Source organism: Phoca vitulina, unplaced genomic scaffold (genome assembly GCF_004348235.1).
Source record: "Phoca vitulina isolate PV1807 unplaced genomic scaffold, GSC_HSeal_1.0 scaffold5, whole genome shotgun sequence".
Taxonomy (NCBI): domain Eukaryota; kingdom Metazoa; phylum Chordata; class Mammalia; order Carnivora; family Phocidae; genus Phoca; species Phoca vitulina.
Window position 1 is genome coordinate 51752323 of NW_022589708.1, and position 23395 is coordinate 51775717.

A 23395-nucleotide genomic window follows, 5' to 3' on the forward strand; every position below is an offset into this window, starting at 1 on the left:
CAGATTGGTTGCTGCTCCATTAGCCCAGGGCATCACCATTGGGTGCCATGCAAGTTAAAGAGCATGAGGAAGGAAAGGAGAGAAAAAAAAAGAATTTAAAAGGGAGGTGGGAAGGGTGCCTGGGTGGCTCAGTTGGTTGCCTTCATGATCCCAGGGTTCTGGGATCGAGCCCTGCTTAGGGTGCAGCCTGCTTCTCTCTCTCCCTCGGCCTGCCGCTCCCTCTGCTTGTGCTCTCTCTCTAATAAATAAATAAAATCTTAAAAAAAAAAAAAAAGGAGGTGGGGAAAATAAGAAAAAGAGATAAAATGAAAGATGCTTTGCCTTGTCCCTTCAAGAACCTGGGTGATCTGCTTTCCTACTTGGAGCCTTACAGTTCTTCACCTTACAGGTGGAGGAAGGGAGGGTGTGGTGAAGTCCAAAGTGGCTCTGAAACCAAACAGACCTGCCTTTCCATCACTGGAACTGGCCTGGCAACCTACTTAATCCCTGGTGCCTCAGTTTCCTCACCTGTGAAACTAGCAGTAATTCCACCTCTCAGGATTGCTGTATGGGCTGGAAATGGTGCATGCCAGAACCTGACCCAGGAGGCTCTTGATAACCAGGGTAAGGTGCCTCTCTTCCCTCCCAGGCCAGTTTTGTGGGTCAGAGACCCTGGCAGCCTTGTCCAATAGAACTTTCTGCGATGGTGGTCGTTGAGGGCTTAATATGTGTCTGGTGAGCCTGAGGGACTTGAGGTTTTCATTATATGCTATTTTAGTTGCCTTACATTTGCATAGCCACCTGTGGCTAGTGGCTGCCGCCTGGGGCAGTGCAAGGAGAGTCATTCTTGACCATGACTGGGTCCCTCGCGAGACGGCTGGGCAGGGTTGCCCATTGGTGCGGACACTGAAAGGCGCTGGGTATGCACCGCATCTACGCAGTAATTTCTTTCCCTGACAAAATCCCCTCCCGGATAAAGTCACGCAAGACCCCCTGGCGTGAAAGCCCAGGACTGAGTCAAATTCCGGGCTCTCGGATGGGAACAGTTAAGGCTTGTAACCGCGTGGACTCCACGAGTTCTGTCCCTCTCATCCTCTACCCTCTCCACTCCGTTGGCCCACAATCCGTAAGTCCCCTGGGGAAACGCGGTGGGGACGCGGGAGCCTCCCTCTGCGTGTGTGACACCCGTCTGGGCCTCCCAGGGCTACTTTATGCTTCGCAGCAAACCCTAGAGGCTCAGCACGTCCACGTCACAGATGAGGAAACTAAGGCTGGAGGAGGTAAAGGGCACGCGGCAGGAAGGGCGGGGGAGCTTCAGCCCAATCGTAAACTCTTTGGGGCTCTGGCGGCGGCAGAGACACTTCAGGGAGTCGGGTTGTCAGGGCGCGCGGGCGAAGTGGCGAGTAAATATTTGGGGCTGTAACCCGGGCTCCGGCAACTCACAGTCACTGCGGTTCCGCGGCGGGCGCGTGGCGGGGGCGGTGCCTGAGGGACAGGGGCGTCCCCGGCTCCTTGGCTGGCGCACAGCCGCCGGCCCCGCCCCGGCCCGCCTCCGCCCGCGGCTATAAGACGGCGGGGCTGGAGGGTGGCGGCGGCGGGAGAAAGAGCGGGCGTGCGCACCGTGCAGGAGGCGACGCGGCGCGAGCGCAGCCAGGCGAGCAAGACCGGCAGGGCGGGAGCGCGGGCAGCAGAGCGGGCCCCGCGCAGCTCCGGCCTCGGCGCGAGCGGCTGCACTGTCCCCGGGCTCAGCACCCCGCAGGACCCTCCGCCGTGCGCGCGGGGCCGAGCCCGCCCATGAAGCCGCCCGCCGCGCAGAGCAGCCCCGCGGCCGCCGCGGCGGCAGGTGAGTGCGGGAAGCCCTGGCCCTTCAGAAGAAAGGGGGTCCCGGGGCGTCCCCTTACCCGCCGGACCCTGCCCCTGGCGGGTTCGGGCGTCCTCCCCGCGCCGGGCTGGGGACACTTAACGGGCGCGTCCCGACCCAATCTTCCCACCGCCACCCGTTCGCACGCGCCCCCGGGGGGACGAGCGTGGGGACGAGTACCCGAGAGCGCGTGGGAAAGTGTTCCGCTGCATCGATTAGCTGGGTGACCTTTGGTCGGCACCCTCACACGGCGGAGGCTCAGTTTCCGTGTCTCTGAAATGGGCCGGATAATAGAACCGCTCCAGGGGCTGGTTGAGAGTATGCAAAGACAAGTAACGGGCAGCGACAGCGTGGCCGTCACTCGGCACGCGCGCCGTGAATGTTAGCTATCCTCGGGGATGGTGGCGGCCCCCTCCTGGCCCCGGGACGCGATGGCCGCCCCGCCCCGGCACCTGAGCCCGCCATCCCTGTCCCCAGCCCCGGCCCTGGACTCGGCGGCCGCCGGGGACCTGACGGATGCGCTGTGCGAGTTTGACGCGGTGCTGGCCGACTTCGCGTCGCCCTTCCACGAGCGCCACTTCCACTACGAGGAGCACCTGGAGCGCATGAAGCGGCGGAGCAGCGCTAGCGTGAGCGACAGCAGCGGCTTCAGCGACTCGGAGAGTAAGTGTGGCCCCAACGGGGAAAGTGCCGGAGCCCGGGGAACTCCCAGTAAGGAGCACTGGGGACTCGGGTCTCAGTGTGCTGATCTGTAAACCGAGGGGTGGGGCCCAGCGAAGTGAGCCCAAGGCACCGAGCCGTCCTAGGACGCCCGCGGCGGGGACAAGACCCCCGGGGCTGTCGCTCAGAGGCTCTTGGAGGGCCAGCTGGTCTACCTGCCGCCTGCAGGTCTCCAGAAGGCAGGGGGGTTTCAGCAGCTTGCCCTGACCCAGCCAGACGGGACTCCTGGGACCTAAGCCAGGCTTTCCCACAGTTAACCTCTCCTCCCGTCCCCTGCCCTTTTCTCTCTCTCTGCAGTCATTTTTTCAGAGTGTGTGGGGCAAGTGCCACAGGAATGGGGGTGGAGGGAGACATGGGAGGGCACAATGCTGAAAAATTTGTGACACCAGGAAAGGTTTCATAAGCTGCTGTTCTTGGGATTTTTGAAATAACTTCTTGCATTTTCTTCTGGCTCTGAGCTCCCAGACTTTCTGCTGCACTGCGTGCAGTTTTCAAAGACTCTCTGGCGCTGTGGAGTTCAAGTGTTTTAGAAAGGGCCCCTGTTTCTTCAGGCAGGTCCCACCACCGGGACTGCTGGCTTCCACACCGCCCCCCACCCCCGCTCAGGCTGGAGAGGGAGCCAGAGAGCAGATGGAAATAGAGGTGCCTCCTGGCCGCTTTTCTCATAACGGAGACTGACTACCCCTGGGTCTCTTTGTCTTAAACAACCTTGCAAGGAGTGAGGCAGTTTTTTTCGAGGATCAAATGGTCTGTAAGGATTATAGACATCTGTGTAGGTGTCAAACAGCAAATTTGGTGACTTTTCAATATTATGTGATTGTTGGTTTTCAAATTCTGGATGACTTACTATTTTTCAAAGTGAACTTTTCTGAGTTATTCTTGAGACTTCATTCCCTAGATGGGTTACCAGCATGAATGTCACTCCCTTTGCTGCCCTTGACTCTGGAAGTGAAAGCAATGACACAGTGACCTCTTCTTGTGATTCTCTTCTTTTGAAATCTGAAGCTCTTCTTTGTTTCTGGGAAAAGACGCAGTCCCAGACCTCAACATGAGCTGTCCTCCTGCAAATGAATAAAGGCACTCGTCACCCTGTCCAGGGTTTGAGTCAGAAACCTGAGGTCCCTCTTGACTTTCCTTGGCAGCCCTGCCCAAGGGTTAGATTTAATTGCAGCTTTTGAGGTGAACAGGAATGGAATAGTGTGCTGTTAATTTTCTGTTTTGTATTTTTGGACTTTATGGGTAATGACTGGACCGCTTATTTTCAATTTCAAAGGGAAATCTAAAAACTTTTTAGATTTGTCTCAATATCTGTGGGCAAGCTTAAATATGTCTCCTTCTGCTGGGGCATGGAGCAAGTTATTCATCAAGTACCAGTTCTCTCCCCCACCGGAAAGAAAGCCGGGACAGTCTGTCCAGTGCCGTGCTATTGCAAAGAACAACTCCTTTCTAAACCACAGCCACAGTTGGCTAGAATATGGTCTGAGCTGGCCCATCATATGGGTGATTGCAGTTCCCTCGGGGTAGGATTTCAGATTGAGATCTGTTTTCAGAGGCCTCAACAAGAAGGCACTCAGAAACACATTCTTAATGATTTGGGGGGAGATATTTGGAATATTCTATAGTTTCTCTTGGGGGGGGTGGCGTGTGTGTGTGTGTGTGTGTGTGTTTTGCTTTCTGCTTTTGTTGTTAACTGTTACACGGACCCTTAGTTTGGTGGCTAGAGGAGTAATGGGGATGGTATAAAGAAGACTCAGATGACAGTAGTCTTCTTTATAAGTGTGTAGTTTGTCCCCCATAAGACTGGTTAGAAATAGTGTTGGCAGAAGCAGCGTGTATCCAAATAGTAATTTCTTGAGGAAGCATAGTGTGCTTAACTTAACTGCCACCAAGAACTGAGCACAAACATTCATTAGACATATTTGTCTGTTCAGTGCTTTTCTGAGGAAGAGAATGTTTGAAAGAGGTGGATCCTGCTGAGATTTAGGCCACCAAAAGGGAGACCTACCAGGATAATGATAACAAGAGCAGCTCACTTTTACCAAGCCCTTACTAGGATTATTGTTATTATTTATTAGCTCTTACTAGTAGTGATCTCTTTGCTGTGCTTTAAATGTGTTATCTCATAGGACCTCTACCACAGTCCTATAAGATAGGCACTATTATCTCCATTTTTCTGATAAGAGAGCAGAACCACGGGGGCCCTCTCTTAAGACCTTGCTCTTGTCACCATGGATGGTTAGCTGGAATGGGAACCAGGTCCTCAGGAATAGACTTGAAGTCCCATTGGACCCGAATCACAATCAATAGTGGTTGTGTCTGCGGGTGTCTCTTCAAGGCAGTGGTCATGTGGCCAGGTCAGTGGGGTCCAGACTGAGTTCTGTCGGAGTCCTGGGCAATAGGTGGGCCTCAGTTTCTCTAGCTGTGAAATTGAAAGGATGCTATTTAGTAGTGCTAGTCGAAACATCCATAAGCTCATGATTAGGAAGAAAAAATTTGCTCTGTTTCATGCTTTCAAGAAAACATTAAAATGCATACGCCAGGCTCTATTACATAGATCAGATACATTTGAGCCAGTTACATATGAGCTATGAACCAGTAGTACCTTAATTCTCACTCTGCCTTCCACCTACTGCTCTATCACTCAGAAAACATACAGCCACCTTACAAGATTACTCAAGGCAGCAATTCTGTTTTTTGAAGAACCCTTCCTTGGGGGCGCCTGGGTGGCTCAGTCTGTTAAACGTCGGACTCGATTTTAGCTCAGGTCATGATCTCAGGGTCGTGAGATTGGGCTCCGTGTGTGGGGCTCTGTGCCGAGCACGGAGCCTGCTTAAGATCCTCTCTCTCCCTCTCCCTCTGCCCCTACCCCTTCCTTCTCCAGGAAAAAAAAGAAAAAGAAAGAAAGAAAAAGAAAAAGGAAAAAAAAGAACCCTTCCTCTTCTCACTAAAATAAAAAAATTAGGGTTGCTTGCATCCAAAGAAGAAACAAACATTCCTTCCATCCAAAGAAGCAAATTACTTAGATAGAAGAGTGTGCATTTAAAAAGAAATACTCCCTGTTCCCACTTACAGGGGGTCCTCCAGAGATGTGAAGAGAACCAAAATGAAAATTGCAAGGTAACGCCACATGATGGGTGGCATTCAAATGGGGGTTGATCAAAACAGGCTTGTTCCTTCCCCTAGACTTGGGTCCAACATGTCATCTCAGACACTTTGGTGGGAGCTGTTTTAACGTCGGCAGTAAAAGGGCAGTGTAATTAGGAGCTAGGGCAGTGTTGTTCAACCTTGATCCTTAGAGGTGCTCCAGAGGTTGTAAACTTCTTTGGTTTGAACTTAATTTAAAAAAAATATATACTGTTTTTCAGTATTTTCAAAACTGTAAATGCACACCATGATTCCTCAAATATGCTTAATGAAATTTTAACTCCTGATTACAAAGTTTTAACCAATGTGTTAATTTGTTTCCACCGAATGATTTTATGCAAAGTTTATAATATTAACTTGAACTTTAAAAGGTGGTAGGAACTTCTCTCTTTGCTGTGTTGGGGTTTCGCACACCTTTTTCCTTTGAAGTGGGGGGGGGGGGGGGGTGCGAGTGTTTTGCTACTTAACAGGAAGGATCCGAAGGCTCCTGTGTATGCGAGGGATGTTGTGATATTGTAGAGCCGTTTTAGGGAATGAGGAACTGGCTTCTTTAGCATGTGCAAGACCAGAAAATTTGTCTATCTTTGCTTAGAGTCTTCCAGCTTGCGCACCTGCTGGACCTGGGTGCCAGCATGACAGGTAGCGTATGGGCTGATCTGGCATAGGAGCTCCAGAGACTGGAATCCGAACTTGTTCAAGCCAGGAGAGAATGCCAAGTTAGGAGCCCCCAGGGTGCCCTGGCACGGTGGTAGGGGTTCCAGGTGGGGGGCGGGGCTCACTCTGACGGAGACCTGGAGAGGTGTCGAGAGGGGCCGAGCAGTGCCAGAAGGGAAGCTGGGGTGATAGTCTTGAAAGGAGATTCACGCCCCGCCCCCGCACGCCCCCCCCCCATTCCCTGTGGCAAAAGGGAAACAGGTCCAAGGCTTTCTTTTTCCCAGTTAATTACTATAGTTTGCTTGTCTTCAACGTGTGGGATTGTTCTATATTTACAGGAGCTCTGGGCAAGGTTTACCGTCTGTGGCTTTCTTTCCCTCTGGAGTAGCACATGTCGGCGCTAACCCTAAATTACCTTTCTCCCCACCCCCCAGCTCAAAAAGCACAACTACCTTTCAAACAAGCTTCTGTTTTTACAGCTGAGTTTCTCAAGCTGTGTTGGTGAGCACTAAAGTTGGATGTTTGTATATTGAATATGCTGACATTTCTTGAGCTGGTGTCTTAGAAAACTTGGTCCCTGAGCTCGAGGTTCCTGGCTTCGGCTCGCCAAGTTGACTTGCCAAGGACGTTTCTGATGGGGCTTTGAGATGCCCATGAGATGGGGCTTTAGAGCTGATTGAAGTAGACGCTGTGGAGCCCTGAAATATCTAGTCTTATCACCTGCCAAGGTTCCCCAAATCATCACCGTATGTGCCCCTGGAACCCCTGTTAATAACAGCACCTGATATTGGGGCGGGGCGGTCATACATTAAAACGCTATCAGCCAGCAACACGTTGCTGTCATTTTATCAGACTGACTGGCCGTTGTTTTGCAAGGGATAGAGTTCCAGAGGAGTGAGAAGAACAGGAAGTCAAGCTTTCCTTACCTTCTCATCTACCACAATGCCTTCCATGAGATCTTCACGGAGGGTGCTTAATAAAAGTCCGTGGAGTGAAACCTTATTGGATAAAAGGAAGCGAGGTCTAGAGCTTGGGCTCCCCCTGTGTTGGTGGCTTGTTTTAGGGAGGTTTCTTCTCAGGTGCCTCCGAAGATAAGCTTCTCTTAATTAAGAGTTTTGCTACTCTCTGAGGGAGTGGAGGAAGCCCGGCCCCAGAATCTTGATGGTTACTATTCTCTGTGGCGACCTCTTCTCTCCTGGACATGTCATCCTCCATTTCACCAGGAACTTTAGAATAAAATCATGAAAACCGTAGGAATCGTACATGGAGTGCCTCGTTACTATTCCCCTTCTGCTGCAGAGGAAACTGAGGCTCAGAGGTGAAGTGATTTTCACAGGGTCACACAGCTGTCACGGCCTCCCATCCTGAACGTCTCTACCGTGGCAGCTTCTGCTGGGCTTCCTAGTAGCTTTGGGCTTCTGGAAGTTGCTTTCTTCATGAATGACGTGTGTACAGTATTACCACGGGGTGGAACTAAACTGGGGGCAGGTTTGGCTCAAGGATGCTGGGGGTTCATTTCCTGTTGATGGTTGAATATTTTGGAGCCTGGAGTCAGGTCTGGCTCAGATTGTGCGCTGAAACTCATGGAGAGAGAGAGGAATCGAGGTGTGGCAATGTGCCGGTGTGACATGCGCGCGCGTGCACGCGCGCGTGTGTGTGTGTGGTTGGGGAGGTGTAAGAGGAGAGGGGAAATGGGGAAGGGAGCACTTGCTATGTTGACATGCCTGTGTGTGTGTGTTTATATATAGATACTGTAACCTAGTATTTTTTTCTCTCCCTCCCTCATTGGGGGAGTAGCATGAGTTCATTAGCTGTAAGAGAAACTTCTGATTATTTTAAGTTTGGTTTGCAACCGAATTTATTAGGCAAGTAACAGCCGGTTTGTCTATATATTTTCTAAGTTTGAGGAAAATACTTGGATCAAAAAGGCATTTTCACACCAGGCTTTAAAGGCCAAGAGGTCCACTGTGGCAATGTCCTGGTCCTATGACTCATTCTCTACAGAGTTTCAAAACCACCTGAGTGACCCAGAGTTTTTCCTGAGTCCTCATTTTGCAATAGCCTTTTCCATGTTGACATCATTTCTTCCCTGAAAACTCAATGACATTAGTTTACTTGTCTGTGAGGAAAAACAAATTGTGTGTGCGTGTCCCCCCCACCCCCGCCCCTGCCTCCTCCAAAGGATGAGTATATGTGGCTGGAAAATTGTTGAGTTGGAACAGAAGAGAGATGAAGTCCAAAGTCAAGGCAAGGGCTGGTAGTGCAGGGCAGGGTGGAGTGAGGTGTGATGGCAAAACTGGATCTCAAGGACCGACTGCTTTTGGGAGATAGAGACCAGAGGTGTGGCCACTGAAGTCTGGGCCAGCAAGTCTCTGGGCTGGGCACTCTGGGCCAGGGATGGGGGTGATGCTCTCTAGTGTCCTTCGGAACCAAGATTATGTGCCAAATGCCTCATATTCCTTCCTTCCGGCTCAGGGGTCTGGGCACGAGGTCGGCCTCCCCGGGGGCCCTCTGTGGTTTCCCTGCCTCTAAGTCTTACCTCATCTTTTCCCTACAAGTTTCTCAGGTTCTATTTGTGGAAGTTCTCCGCCCTGTTATGGGGTGACAAACGGTAATGCTCTGCTGTAGGTCTGCAGCAGATGTGACCACTTTCTGGTATGGAAGGGAAAGGCTTTCCCTTGAGAAAATCCAGACTGCTCTAGAGGTAGGCTCAGCTGACAAAGGCAGAAAGGCTTCCCCAGCTGAGTTCCACGGAGTGCAAGTGTCCTGAGAAATACTAACTTGCTGCCATGAAAATTGTGTCCCATAGTTAAATTTGAGAAATAAGGCCAAGCTGGTTTATCATAAGACTTCTCAGGGACCTTAAAGTGGGAAGACACAGGAGGAATCTTGAGGGGTGCTCAGTGTGTCTCAAACTTAGTTGATTACATGGTTCTTCTTTCCCAGGGACCAGTGTTCTGAGGAATATATTTTTGGGGAAATACAAGAATGAGGCTTGGTATTTTGGATCTTAGTAGGTGTTCATCATCAAAGCCCTGAAAAGTGACTGTGGTCCTTTTAGGTGACCTGGGCTGGACCTCTGAAGGGAGAAAAAATCGGGAAGGTTGGGCATGTTTGGAAGAGTGGACAAGATGAGTGTGTAGGTCAGAAAGACAAGATGGCGCTGGGGCCACCTGGTCAGAGGAGGGTGGGAGGAAAGGAAGCTGGCCTGAGACACGTGCCTGAGAACTTGAAGCAGCCTTTTTAGGGATGAAGCTGAATTCTTTTGGGATGAGAAACCTCTGGTGGTGAAAACCCTTTTTATTCTGAGTATATCTATATTCTGAGTATACCTGCAACTTAATTCAGGTTCACTTTAAGTGATGGAGACCAAAGAAAGATGTTTTTGTCTCCTCCTGAGTTGGATGTCCCTGGATTGAAGTGGTGAATCCCAAAGAAGAGTAGAGTCCTGGCCAGGCCCTCTTGATTCAGCTGCCCTCTCTCACCTGAAGAGCCTTTCCAGAGCTCATCTCTGCCACAACCATGGCTGGCTTTGTGTTTTGTTTTAACCAGGAAGGCTGTTACTTTGTGACCTCACAGGCCACATCCTGCTTCGGCGGGCTGCTCTGCCTTTGAGCCCTTTGAGTGGGTGCAGCTCAGCCACCAGCTCCCTTCTTGTGTCACGGCCACATGGCTGGGCTGGCCGTGGGTTGGTTTCCTCTTTCTTGGCAGGGTCTAGAGAAGTAGACTCTCAGAACTTAAGAGCTAGAAGGGACTTGAAGGATTATGAAGCCTTCCCATTTTATTGGTGGCTAAGCTGAGGCTCACAGATACTGTCTTGCTCAAGGGCGCCTGAGTCCCTAAGTAGCTGAGCTGGTTCCCTTGACTCCCAGTGCAGCCCTGCTCCTGGGACCTTGCCTTGCTCTTGCCCTGGTCTTTGGGGGTATGACAATAGAGGGAGCCACAAAATCACTCAAAGTGTCTGTAATTGACAACCTCTAGAAGAAGTATTTATCTCTGACCCTCTAGCTTATCCTTAGGGTGTAGGTTCTCAGGAGAACCATGACAAAGACTCTCTTGAGCAGTCAGGGAGGATTATTATTATTCTTTTTTAAACATTTCTTCAAAAGATGTATTTATTTATTTTAGAGAGAGAGAAAAAGAGGGGGGGAGGGGTGGAGGGAGAGAGAGAATCTCAAGTGGACTCCCCGCTGAGCATGGAGCCCGGCACAGGGGCTCGATCTCACAACCCTGAGATCACGACCTGAGCTGAAATCAAGAGTCAGTTGCTTAACCGACTGAGCCACCCAGGCCCTCCCAGGAGGGAGGATTATTAACTAATGGGATCCAACCTTGTATTTGTATTTTAGGGAATTCAGAGGGCAGAAGGGACATTTTTTAAGAAAGAGGATTCTTTAGGTCTAAAATCCCAAACAGCCCGAGTCAGCCAAGCATGGGCTTGGTTGTCATTAGACACCTGGACAGTGGGCTCCTCTGTGTTGCAAAGGAAGCTGACCTGGTCATGAGCATCCTATCTCACTCTCCATTTGTTAGAGAAGCAAGGCCCCTGGTGTGCGTGACACACACACACACACACACACACACGCACACTCCCCTGCCTCAAATCATTTCGGGGGCATAAATATAAAATCTGGAAATCAACCTGTTTTCTTTACAACTTTGCTCCTTTTGGAGAGGAGCTGTTGGTTATCAATAGATGTGGCCTGAAAACCACCTTGAATGAGTTACTTTTTCTTTCCTGAAAGGTGCAGATTCACTCTATAGGAACAGCTTCAGCTTCAGTGATGAGAAACTGAATTCTCCAACAGATTCCGCTCCGGCTCTGCTCTCCCCAGCTGGCACTCCTCGGAAAGGTAGGCTCATTAGCTGGGGTGGGAGCTTTTTGGCTTCCTTACTGCCTTCCCCCCTCTGCCTCTCCTCTCCTCCCCCTTATCCCTGACCAATCTTCCCCAAACGTGTGAAACAAATAGAACTAACATCCTCACACGGGACAGTGTGAAGTACAATTTGTTCTTTCTCAAGATTCTGATCAGTGTGAAAATGAATCAGATAAATGGGGGGTGGGGAAAAGAACCCAAATTCACAGGGAGAGAGAAAACCTATATTCTCCAGCCTCTGTTTTCTCTCACGTGGTGTAATCAAGACTGCCAAATGACAGTGCTCTCTCCCGGACTGGTTGGTTCTAGAATTGAAAACTCAGCAGCAGTTAGGCTTTGCAGAAAGCGGGATTCTTTTCTTTTCTTTTTTTTTTTTTTAAAGATTTTATTTATTTATTTGACAGAGAAAGAGACAGCGAGAGAGGGAACACAAGCAGGGGGAGTGGGAGAGGGAGAAGCAGGCCTCCCGCTGAGCAGGGAGCCCGATGCGGGGCTCGATCCCAGGACCCGGGGATCATGACCTGAGCCGAAGGCAGACGCTTAACGACTGAGCCACCCAGGCGCCCAAGTGGGATTTTTTTCTTAACTAGTTGACCAAGGCTTTCAGATTACCAATTTAACAATTAAATGGGGTCATCCTCATGAGACAAGCAATGATCTAACATGATTTAAAATAGCAGCCCCAGCCTGGCTCTACTGTGGTATTAATAGACCTAAAAAAAGTTTTTAAAGATGCATGAGCGGTTTCTTATTTTTTGGAACTTGTCAAGTGTCTCCAGCTAGAGAGCTGAATGTTCTGTTATATTGGACAAGTGCCCTTTTGAAAACAAAAGGAGTTTTTTTCCTCAAGAAACATTATACTGCTGAAAATAGTTGCAGAATGCAATAAAAATGGAACACAGTTAAGAAAGAAATATGAAGATTCTATTACTTTTCTCACTCCTGGCATTAGGAGGAATTTCCCTCTTTTTCAAAAGAGTGATTTTTAAATTCTCCTCTCAACTGAGCAGTGTTAGCACCAGCCAGTGGGATCTCTGCCATTGTCCAGCTCCTTGTGGGTAAAACGGAGCTATTGAATTCAGAGAGACAGAGCAGTCTAGGAAGTGGCTTCAAACGTGCCCAGATTTGCTACCTGATCCTCCAGAGATAGGAATTAAAGACAGAGAAAAAGCTCTAGTGGCAAATTAACTTTAAAAGCTAAGAACAGGGGTGCCTGGGTGGCTCAGTCATTAAGCGTCTGCCTTCGGCTCAGGTCATCGTCCCAGGGTCCTGGGATCGAGCCCCGCATCGGGCTCCCTGCTCAGCGGGAAGCCTGCTTCTCCCTCTCCCACTCCCTCTGTTTGTGTTCCCTCTCTCACTGTGTCTCCCTCTGTCAAATAAATAAATAAAATCTTTAAAAAAAATAAAAAATAAAAGCTAAGAACAAGGAGCTATTTCTAGCCAGCAAGGGTTAATTAATAAAACTATCCAGGAATGCATTTCAGAGAAGGCATGAATGATGAGCTCTACAGGGAAGCGTGTATATCTCAGGATACAGAGGGAACAAAAGCAAGATAAGGACCTGTTGCCTCATGCTGCCACCTGGATGGGATGGGGCTGTCCCGGACCCGGAAGCCTCACGTCGCCTTCCCCATACCATTTTGACAAAGCACGGTGGCTTTTCATTAACATTTCATCCTGGAGGGACTCAGAGCGGCAGTGTTGCCCTGGGGTGATAGCACAAACAAGAACGGGTCAGAGGTGAGGCAGAGCAGGCCATTGACTCTGGGTGTCCGCTCTGCACAGTGCCATGCTTACTGAATATTTTTTGATAGATAACTCATATCCTACATAATCAAAAAATCAAAACTTTATTTTTTAGAAAACTTTTTTTAAAGATTAAAAAAAATTTTTTTATTTATTTTAGGGAGAGTGAGCCAGAGAGAGAGAGAGAGACAGCACAAGTGGGTGGGAGAGGCAGAGGGAGAGGGAGAAGCAGACTCCCCACTGAGCAATGAGCCCGATGCGGGACTCGATCCCAGGACCCTGGGATCATGACCTGAGCTGAAGGCAGATGCTTAACCGACTGAGCCACCCTGGCGCCCCAAAATCAAAAGTTTTATCTTCTCCCCTAGCCCCTCACTCCCCCTGCCCTTTTAAGGTAGTGAAGAGAGATTCTCCTTCCAGGTTGTTGGGGTGGGGGTGGCCGGAGGACTGATGAACTGAAAAAACAAGAAGGAGACTCTTAGGTGAATCTTCAGAATCAGTGTCTGAATTGACTGTAAGAAACACCAGAGCAGACACTGAGGGTTGGTATAGGACACTTGAAAATAATGTCTCTGTAGATGCAGGGATGCGAAATGGGGTCACATAATCCTGGGAACCAAGGGCGGCATGAGCTGTCGTTGATATGGAAACTGAAGCTCGATTCTTGTTTTTCAGCCAAACTAGGAGACACGAAAGAGCTAGAAGACTTTATTGCTGATCTTGACAGAACATTAGCAAGTGAGTACATGCCTGGTATTTAAAAAAAAAAAAAAAAATCAAACAGAAAACCAACCAACACTGCTGATAAAGTACCATAATATTTACCAGCTTGCATGGGGGCAGGAAGTTACATCATCAGGCTTCTTTAGGTTCCAAAACAGAACCCTAGTGGCTCAGAAAGAAATTCTGAGGATAATCTTGCCTTCATGTAGATCGTGTGTCTTTCCAAAGGGTGAGAACGGGCCACCAGCAAACAATGACATTTTGTTTGAGAAATGCAGAGCAGTTGTTAGAGCAAGATGGGAATTTTACCACCACGATGGCCCAGCAGGCTTTTCAGAGGAGAAATGAGCCAACTGACCACAAAAGCAACATGCTAACAAGCCAGACGGTTCCATCCCATGGGCCAGGGAAGTCCTCCCAGGTTAGATCCAGGGGCTTGGGGAGGTCTGACTTCTAGAGGGTCCCAAAAGAAAGAATTGGCCTCGGGAGACCCTGTAACCAAAGGCCCACGCCAATTAGTGAAAGACCTGGGTTAAGTACACACTACCTTGTTTACCATTTGGCAGTTGCACTAATGGTACCCCTTTTGTGTGACCGAAAATGTGGGGAACTGAAGATATCAGACCGTAACTACAGTGTCGGGAGGGGAGGGGCCTCCAGAAGATGGGGCCCTGAGATTCAGTCTACCCACTGTGTTTCAAAAGGAAAGGATTGCAAGAGCCAGAAGGATCAGCTAGAGCTTCCGGGGTAAAAGTTTCAGCAACTCTACTCTTGGCAATCACAGCGCAGAAGAATTTTGTCCTAGCCCCTTAATTTTTCAACGAAAGAGTTGATTTTCCCTAAGAAATATTTTATGCTATACTCTGCTAAACAGCCAGGTCAAACCTGAAAAATGAGATCCAAAGCTGGTTATTTAAAAATGACTCTGTTCCCAACACTGAGACCTAACTATCAGGTGGAAAGTCCTTGTGTATTTTCTATTTATTGGAGAATTTTATGGCCCATTCTCTTCCATGCGGTACCATCCCACATCAGAAGACCAAGGCCTGTTTCGACAGAGATTATGGTAATTACAGCACAATTTGTATGAGACCCATCCATGTAACAAGGCTGCCTACTTCATGGAAATTGCAGCTGGCCGCCCAGTTGTACCAGTTAATCAGACATAGATGACGTGGGAAGCCTGCCGTTACGTTTGGTGCTTTCATGCCTGTGATGGTGTCATCTGGTTAAACAGAGGCGCTGGAAACTTCTGTGAGTGGATAACCTTATTGATCTCTTCTTCACAGGCATGTGAAACAAGGAGAAGCTCTGGGTCCTTTCATCATGAGGGAGAAGCTTCGGAAAGCTCCAAGGACCTGGTAAAATGAGAGCAGACAGAGATGAGCGCTCACCTGCCACCAGGCCATTCTCAGGCTTGTCCTAACACCAGCCTTTGAGATCATCTCTGGCAATTTAGACAGTGACACTGACTTGGTTTACCAGCTTGCAGCGTATTAGAACAGATGATCCACGCTAATATTCTATTTTCTCTCAAAACCTAGCTTTCCCGTAATTTAAAGTGCTTTTGTGAACATATTTGTAATTAATTATATATAGTTGGAAATAGTAATATGCTTTTCCCAGTATAATATATTTTTGTATGCAAATAAAATTTGAACTAGAGTCTGTATTTTTGTTAACTTCTTTTTTTTTCCCTTTATTTCTTTCAGTGTATTCCCAGTCAAATAATATTCTGGTGGGAATAACACACCTCTTGACATCTAACAAGGGCCTTGGGTGCTGCCACGTTGCTCTAGACAGTAGGCTGGTGAATTTAAGGGTCACTTTGAAGCTGCTTCAATACTCCAGAGGGGAAATGTTGGCATATGATTCGTGGGAAATTTTAATTTGAGGATTGTAGAGTTTTTTAGTGAGGTATAGTTGACATACAATATTACATTAGTTCCAGGTGTACAGCATAGTGATCTGTGCATTAGCAGGTGCTCACTGCGTTAAATGTACCTGTCACCACAGAAAGTATTACAGCGTTATTGACTATATTCCCTATGTTGTACTTCTCATCCCTGTGACTGAGGGTTGAGGTTTTGATGGAAGTTGGGTTTCTCTTCCATCTCTGTTCTCCTCATATCTTACCACCTTTTCAGGTGCCATGGGCTCTTCCCTTCAATTAAGGGAAACACTCTTTGCACTCAAAATCCAGGACTGAAATATGAAGGAACATTGGGGCAGCTGAAGGCCTTGAAAATGACGGTGCTCTTACCAGATCTGTGTGCTAAGGAAGATCTGATGGTGTTGGCCTTGATGCTTGTGTTCAGGTAGCTTCCGTGGAGCTGGAGGGTTCAGATGCAAAGTCTTCCACAGAGGTGGGCTTTGCATGTGGAAGCCAAAGACCACCTCCACTCCCTGCCACCTGCCTTTTGGGGAGGATGGAGAGAGCACAAAACCAAAAAAGTCCATAATTTTCTTATCTGTGCTTTTCTTTTCTTTTCTTTTTTTTTTAAAGATTTTATTTATTTATTTTAGAGAGAGAATGAGAGAGAGCGAGTACATGAGAGGGGGGAGGGTCAGAGGGAGAAGCAGACTCCCCGCTGAGCAGGGAGCCCGATGCGGGACTCGATCCAGGGACTCCAGGATCATGACCTGAGCCGAAGGCAGTCGCCCAACCAACTGAGCCACCCAGGTGCCCGTTATCTGTGCTTTTCTTATCTTTAAAACCTCTAAAGTAGGGGCGCCTGGTTGGCTCAGTTGGTTGGGTGACTCACTCTTGGTTTCGGCTCAGGTTATGATCTCAGGGTTGTGAGATCGAGCCCCGCGTCAGGCTCTATGCTCAGCGGGGAGTCTGCTTAAGATTCTCTCTCCCCCTCTCCCTGTGTATCCTCCCTCCTTCTTAAGTGTGCATGTGCACTCGCCTCTCTCTCTCTCAAAAATAATAATAATAAAAGCTCTAAAATAACCAGACATTACTTTGATAATTGGAATCAAGCTATTTATAAACTCCAATCCTTATGTTTCTATAGGATACAATTCCAAAACATAAGTACTCAATTTTTATTTATATCTTCAGAGGCTAATTACCATATTTGACCTGTGTTTTAGGTAATCAGGAAACAACATGACCTTTTCTTTAACCTTTGCCTTTTCCTCAGTTTCTGGGAAAGCTTTTGGGTTGAGCCCAGATATTTTCTTCGCTTCTTTATTGAGATAGAATTCACATGCCTTAACATGCATCCTTTTAAGTGTACAGTTCAGCGGTTCTTAGCATATTCACAGAGCTGTGCCGCCGTTGCCGTACTTGATTCTCTGTCTCTCTGGGTTTGTCTATTCTGGATGTTTTGAATACATAGAATCATATTGTATGTGACTCTTCACATCTGGCTTCTTGCCCTTAGCATACTCTTTTCAAAGTTCATCCATATTGTGCATGAATCAGTCCTTCATTCCTTTTTATGACTGAATAATCCACTGTATGGATATGCCACATTTTTTTATCCTTTTATTAGTTGAGGGACATTTGGGTTGTTTCTACTTTTTTGGCTAATGAATAATGCCATTATGAATATTCATGTACAAGTTTTTGTGTGGACGGATTTTAAAATTTCTCTTGGGTATATAACCTAGAGTGGAATTGTGAAGTCATCTGATAATCCTATGTTGAACTTTTTGAGGAATTGCCAAATTTTTCCATAGCAGCTGTGCCATTTTACATTCCCATCAGCAATACACGTGGACGCTCCTTTCTCCACATCCTCACCAACACTTGTTATTGTCTGAATTTTTGAATAAAGGCATCCTATTGGTTATGAAGTGGTAACTTACTGTTGTTTTGATTTTCACATCCCTGATGACTAAAGATGTCGAACAGCTACTCATGTACTTATTGGCTATTTGTATATCTTCTTTAGAGAAATGTCGATTCAGATCTTTTGCCCATTTTTAAATTATGTTGTCTCCATTATTATTGAGCTGTAGGAGTTTTCTATGTATTCTGTATATAAGTCCCTTATCAGACATATGATTTGCAAATATTTTTTCCTATTTTGTAAGTTGTCTTTTCACCTTTTTGTTAGTATCCTTTGAAGCTCCAAAGTTCTAAATTTTGATGATGTCCACTTTATCTATTTTTTCTTTTGTCACTTATGCTTTTGGTGTCATAACTAAGAAATTGTTGCCTAATCCAAGGTCACAAAAAGATACTCATGGTTTTTGTTTTTTGGTTTTTTTAGGAGTTGCATAATTTTTGACAACTCTTACATTATATGAATCTTACTTTTAGGTCTTTGATGTACTTTGAACTAATTTTTGCATATGATGTGAGCTGGGGTCCAACTCCATTCTTTTACATATAAATATCCAGTTGTCATTGCACTATTTGTTGAAGAGGCTATTTTTTCCTCGTTGAATTATGTTGGCACCCTTGTTGAAAATCAGTATGGGTTTATCGATGGACTCTCAGTTCTATTCCAGTGATCTATATGTCTATCCTTATTCCAGGGCCACACAGTTTAGGTTACTATAGCTTTGCAGTAAATTTTGAAATCAGAAAGTATGTTTCCTCCAAGTTTGTTCTTCTGCAAGATTATAATGGCTGTTCTGGGTTCCTGGCATTTTTCTGTAAATTTCAGAATCAGCTTGTCAATTTCTACAAAAAAGGTAGCTGGGATTTTCATAGAGATTGCATGGAATTTCTAGATCAGTTTGGGTTGCCATTTTCACAACATTGTCTTCCTTCTAATTCATGAACGTGAAATATCTTTCAATTTATTTAGGTCTTCTTAATTTCTTCCAGCCATGCTTTGTAGTTTTCAGTGCATGAATCTTGCACCTTTTTTGTCAAATTTATTCCTAAGTATTTTATTCTTTTTAATACTATTGTAAATGGAATTGTTTTATTCCATAATTTTATTTTCAGGTTTTTTTTTTTTTGCTAGTGTAGAGAATATATTTGACTTTGCATATTGATTTTGTATCCTGCAGTCTTGCTGTACCTGTTTATTCTAATAGTTTTTGTGTGTGAATTTTGTATGAATTTTGTTTGTACAAAATCATACCTTTTCCAAATACAAGTAGTTTTACTTTTTCCTTTTCGGTCTAAATGTATCTTCCATTCTTTCTGCTGCCTCACTGCCCTGGCTAGAACTCCCAGTACAACGTTGAAAACAAGTGGTGACAAGGCACACCTATTCTTCTTCTTGATCTTGGAGGAGAAGTTTTCGGTCTTTCGCCATTAAGTATGATGGTAGTTGTGGGAATATTTTCTTTTTTAATCCAACAAGCCCTTGACTTGTTTTCTAAATACAACTTTTTCATTATGTGGAACTATTTCTTGTTCATGCTTGGGAACTTTATTTGCTTTGGATAAATCTTTTTTTCATCAGGATACCAGTGGCTGTTCATTGTCACTGTCACTTTTATTACTAGCTTTTTCCAGAATTGAGGATCTACCTGCATTTGGCAGCCCTTTCTTTCTGGTCTCCTGGAGCTGGGACTCCCAAAGTTAGAAGTGCAGGGTATGTGGCTTTGTGGGCTGTTGTGAGGATAAGGTCAGTGGTTTGGGGAAAAGAAGTGCATTCCTTTAGGACATTGTTGGGCTGAGGGTAGTTTGTATTTTATAAACTTCTGTTAGATGAATAACTGGGGACAAGCAGGCTGTGGGCCATGTCACAGCTTGGGGTTGTGGGTGTGTTAAAAAGAGTGTTTTCCATATTTCCCAAGATACATTTTAAGGAGCACATCCCTAATCTGTTTTGAAAAATAGGTATTAAGATCATATGTACTTGAAAAATGCTGCATGATATGTATTCCACTTTGAGATTTATTATGCACATTAGTACATAAAATACTTAGGGTTCAGTCTAAGTTGATAGATCAGAGAACCCAAATAGAGTGGCTTAAACAGTATGGAAGTTTCTTGCTCACTAACAAGTGAGCGGTACAGGGCTGAGTGCCTCACTGGTGCAAAGTGGCCGCTGCTGCTCCTGTCATCACATTTATATTCCATCCAGCACAGAATAGAAAAAGCAAGGCAAGCACAGGCTTATTTCTTTCAATGACATGACTAGAGGGGGCACAGATTCCTAATGCTCATATCTCCTTGTCCAGATCTTAATCACATGATCATTCCCAGTTATAAGGGTGGGGCTGGGAAAAAAAAATCTCTTGCTGGGCTAAAATCTGAGAGCTCTATATTTATTTATTATTATTTTTTTAAAGATTTTATTTTTCATTTGAGACACAGAGATACAGAGAGAGAGCATGAGCAGGGGGAGAGGCAGAGGGAGAGGGAGAAGCAGGCTCCCCGCTGAGCAGGGAGCCCGATGTGGGGCTCGATCCCAGGACCCTGGGATCATGACCTGAGCCGAAGGCAGACGCTTAACCATCTGAGCCACCCAGGCGCCCTAAGAGCTCTATATTTAAATAAAGACGAAGAGGATGGGTACTAGAGGACAACTAGTCATCTCTGTCACAGAATGTCAAAGGCTTTGAGAAATCCTACAGCCAAAAGACTTTTTTTTTTTTTTTTAAAGCTACCAATAATCCATAGCATATAAGGGAAATGCCATTGTAGATAATCTCACTCCAGTGGGGTCTACTGCACTCCACCTCCTCCAAGACCAGAAAGTCAACAGCGCAGCCCTTGCAAGCTGCTGAATTGTTAGGTGGAGAGTGTCAGCCAATGGGCTTTTGTGGAACAGAACAAGACCAGATATTGAGCATGCAGAGCTGGTAGGATGTGAATAGTCTGTTTTTGAGCTTGGGGAATTTGTGTTCTAACTTCTGGGAGGAATAGCTAAAGCAAAACAAAACAAAAAATGTGACACACACCCAAAGTAAGAGCATCGAGTGCCAGCCCAAATACTCATACACCAGCCAGCCTCTGGGATGGGACAGAGGAACCAATAGACACCTCTTCTTGGGGAATTACGATGGAGGTTGGCCACCGAGTACATCTGCCCCAAGTGTGAGAAGGCACATCTGAGCCAGGAGCGGGGGAGCCGTAGATGGTGATGGGTGGCCTCCTGGCAATCAGTCAAGATGGGGACGCTGAGGAGATGTCTCCACAGAAATACCCTTCTGGGTATGGGATGGGGAAAAAACAGAAAATATGGGCTTTCAAACTAGACCAGGTTAAAATCTCATGGAGCCACCCTGCATCTGGGCAATCTTGGGCCAGTGTATCCTCCTTTCAGAGGCTCTGTTTCCTTATTTATAAAATGGCGGTGTGAGTCGTGTTTCCCAGGGTTGTTGTGAAGAACAGATATGGAAGGTGTAAAGCCTCTAGCACTCTTCCTCCCCCTCCTCCCTATCGGGAGGATATCACCAGGACGTTGGGCTCCTGTACCGAGGGCAAAATTAAGCTCCACCTCCAGTGGTCGCAGAGGGCAATTCCAACCCCACTGTTCCTCATCTGATAGAAGAAAGCCAGCAGCTCTGGTCTCATGGGGCCAGACGGAGCGAGGCAGGGAGAGAACACAGGACCGAGGGCAGGGAATGAGGCTTCAAGCCCCTGCCTTGCTATGGACTGGATTCGGGCCCCTCTCTGTGCCCCAGTTCCCTCCAGGTGCAGCCCCTACGGTCGAGTGGGCTCTGGCCCTACCTCAGACTTGCAGCTCTTCTCTGAGAGGCAGATGGGGTATTTTTCTTGGTTTTTCAGTATGTGTTTCTTCCACACCCTTCTCCAAAATGTTTTCCTTTGCTAATTTATTTGGCTAAGAAGGTTTGTGGTGACAGACCCCGAACAGGAAATGGCTGTCATAGCTGCTGTCTGCAACTCTGTTTTTTTTAAGGCTTTCTCCTGCATAGCTCACCTTCTCTGCATTGCTTGGTATTGATTTAAGTGCAGGGCTAAGTGGAAGGGGAAAGGGAAAGGGAAACGTATTTTTAGAAAGGAACATTTTCTTTCAAGTTCAAAGTTTATTAAAGGTTAAGGATTATGCACAATGGCAGTGTTAGGTGCCTCCTTTCCACCACCGGGCCTTTGCACATACAGTTCCCTCTGCCTAGGAGGCTCACTCTTCTCTGTTTTTCTAGTTAATTTTACTTCTTTAGGATTAGCTCGAGCATCACATCCTCAGAAAGCCTTCCTGCCTGCCCTCCCCTCCCGCAGTCTAGGTTGGTTCCTTGGTGCTATTCTGATAGAGCCCTTTTTAAGTGCACTCACCCTGGTTTCAATGAAATGGTCATTAGTGTGATTTGGGGGGTTACTTGCCTCCTGCAAGTGGACCCTAAGCTCCACGAAGGCAGGGGCCATCTCTCGTCTGGTTTGCTGTCGTATCTGCGTGCTTGACACGGCTCCTGGTACACAGTCAGTGCTCAGTCTGTACGTGTTGAAGGAATGAGTGAAACTTACCTATTCCACAGCCCAGGCAGGCTGGGCGTGAGACGGTGTCTGTGGGGAGCTTGTTTGTCTCGCCTGTGCTGTCCCCCGCTCCCCTTGCAGGTTTTTTCTGCTTTCCCTTCCCCAGGGTCTTGCTCCCACCCTACCAAAGCATCTGAAGAATTGATCCAGACCAAGATTGCTTCTGGAGGGCCCATAACAGGTCTTTCCCAGCTACTTCTCAAGTGTAGGGCAAGAAGGGGTCGATGAAGACAGAGGGACCTTTGAGGCCCAAAGGAACAAATCTGTACTGGTGGAATTTCAGACACCTTAACTGGTAGTAGGGGGAAAGAGGTGGACTTCCTAGTCACTCCAGGGAGATGTCTGATGTTAGGCGGATGCTGATCCTGACACAGTATTTTTTTTTTAAAGATTTTATTTATCTATCTGAGAGAAAGAGAGAGCATGAGCAGGGGGAAGGGTAGAGGCAGAGAGAGAAGCAGACTCCGCACTGAGCAGGGAGCCCGAGGGGGGGGCTTGATCCTAGGACCCTGGAATCATGACCTGAGCTGAAGGCAGATGCTTAACTGACTGAGCCACTCAGGGGCCCCTGACACAACACCTTTTCCTAGAACTCAAAAATTAACGTGTGGACCAAGTATGATGAACATGCTGAGTATATGGGAATGTCGGCACACATGCATATATGCGTACGTGTGTGCTTGTGCGTGCTTGCTTGGGTGTGCATGTGTATGCATGTGTGTACGTGTGTGCATGTGTGTGTTATGGATTGGTTAGAAGGAAGGACACGAAGACGCGGGCTCTGGTTTGGAAGACCCACGGGAGAAAGCAGGGCCGTGAGAGAGTCTGGTGTTCAGCTGCTCCCTAGACAGTTCTGCTCCCTAGAGCGGGCCTGGCCCTCCCTCTGATGGGCTTGTCCTTGCTTATCAACATTGCAAAATAGGATTACTTTTGTAATTGAGTTTTCATGCCTCACGTGGGAAGGGCCCATTCCCTTGTGCTCCTGGGAGACGTGTGACCTGTTGTCCTAGGCCTGGGGCCAAAGCTGTTCTGGAACCAGAAGAGTAAAGGCTTGGTTGTAGATTCTAAGCCAAAGGAAGCCCCTACCCAGCCAAGAACAGGTCTGGGAGGGGCAGGACAAGAGGGTGACCACTCACTGGTCAAGGGTATCTGGAGGGCAAGGCCTCGAGCTGCAGGAAGGAGGGGGTGGGGTGGGGAGCAGCAGAGTCATTAAGGAAGGGATTCTGAGTGAGAAGCCTGCCCCTGCTTAGGAAAGAAAGAGTGTGGAGTTAAGTTCCTGGGGTAACTCGGGTAGACATGGAGTTCAGGATCATTCTGGAAGATGGGTCGGCC

General features: G+C 47.3%; 1 protein-coding gene across 2 annotated transcripts; it reads left to right on the forward strand.

Annotated features, from left to right (window-relative positions):
• The first annotated feature begins 1581 nt into the window (after window positions 1-1581).
• RGCC (regulator of cell cycle) lies at window positions 1582-16161 on the forward strand. 2 transcript variants are annotated; one of them, XM_032402930.1, is made up of 5 exons: window positions 1582-1822; window positions 2318-2503; window positions 11104-11211; window positions 13657-13719; window positions 14994-16161. In XM_032402930.1, exons 1-5 carry the CDS (start codon window positions 1774-1776, stop codon window positions 14999-15001), a joined length of 414 nt encoding a protein of 137 aa, XP_032258821.1. In that variant the 5' UTR covers window positions 1582-1773; the 3' UTR covers window positions 15002-16161. The 2 variants fall into 2 exon arrangements, with proteins under 2 accessions (XP_032258821.1, XP_032258820.1); XM_032402929.1 differs by lacking the exon at window positions 1582-1822 and having other exon boundaries at window positions 1881-2503.
• The last annotated feature ends 7234 nt before the right edge of the window (window positions 16162-23395 follow it).

Coding starts and splice junctions, on each gene's coding strand:
- RGCC (XM_032402929.1), top strand. CDS start 2,239: ATGGTGGCGGCCCCCTCCTGGCCCCGGGACGCGATGGCCGCCCCGCCC. Junction 2,504..11,103: donor CGGCTTCAGCGACTCGGAGA/GTAAGTGTGGCC, acceptor CTTTCCTGAAAG/GTGCAGATTCACTCTATAGG. Junction 11,212..13,656: donor AGCTGGCACTCCTCGGAAAG/GTAGGCTCATTA, acceptor CTTGTTTTTCAG/CCAAACTAGGAGACACGAAA.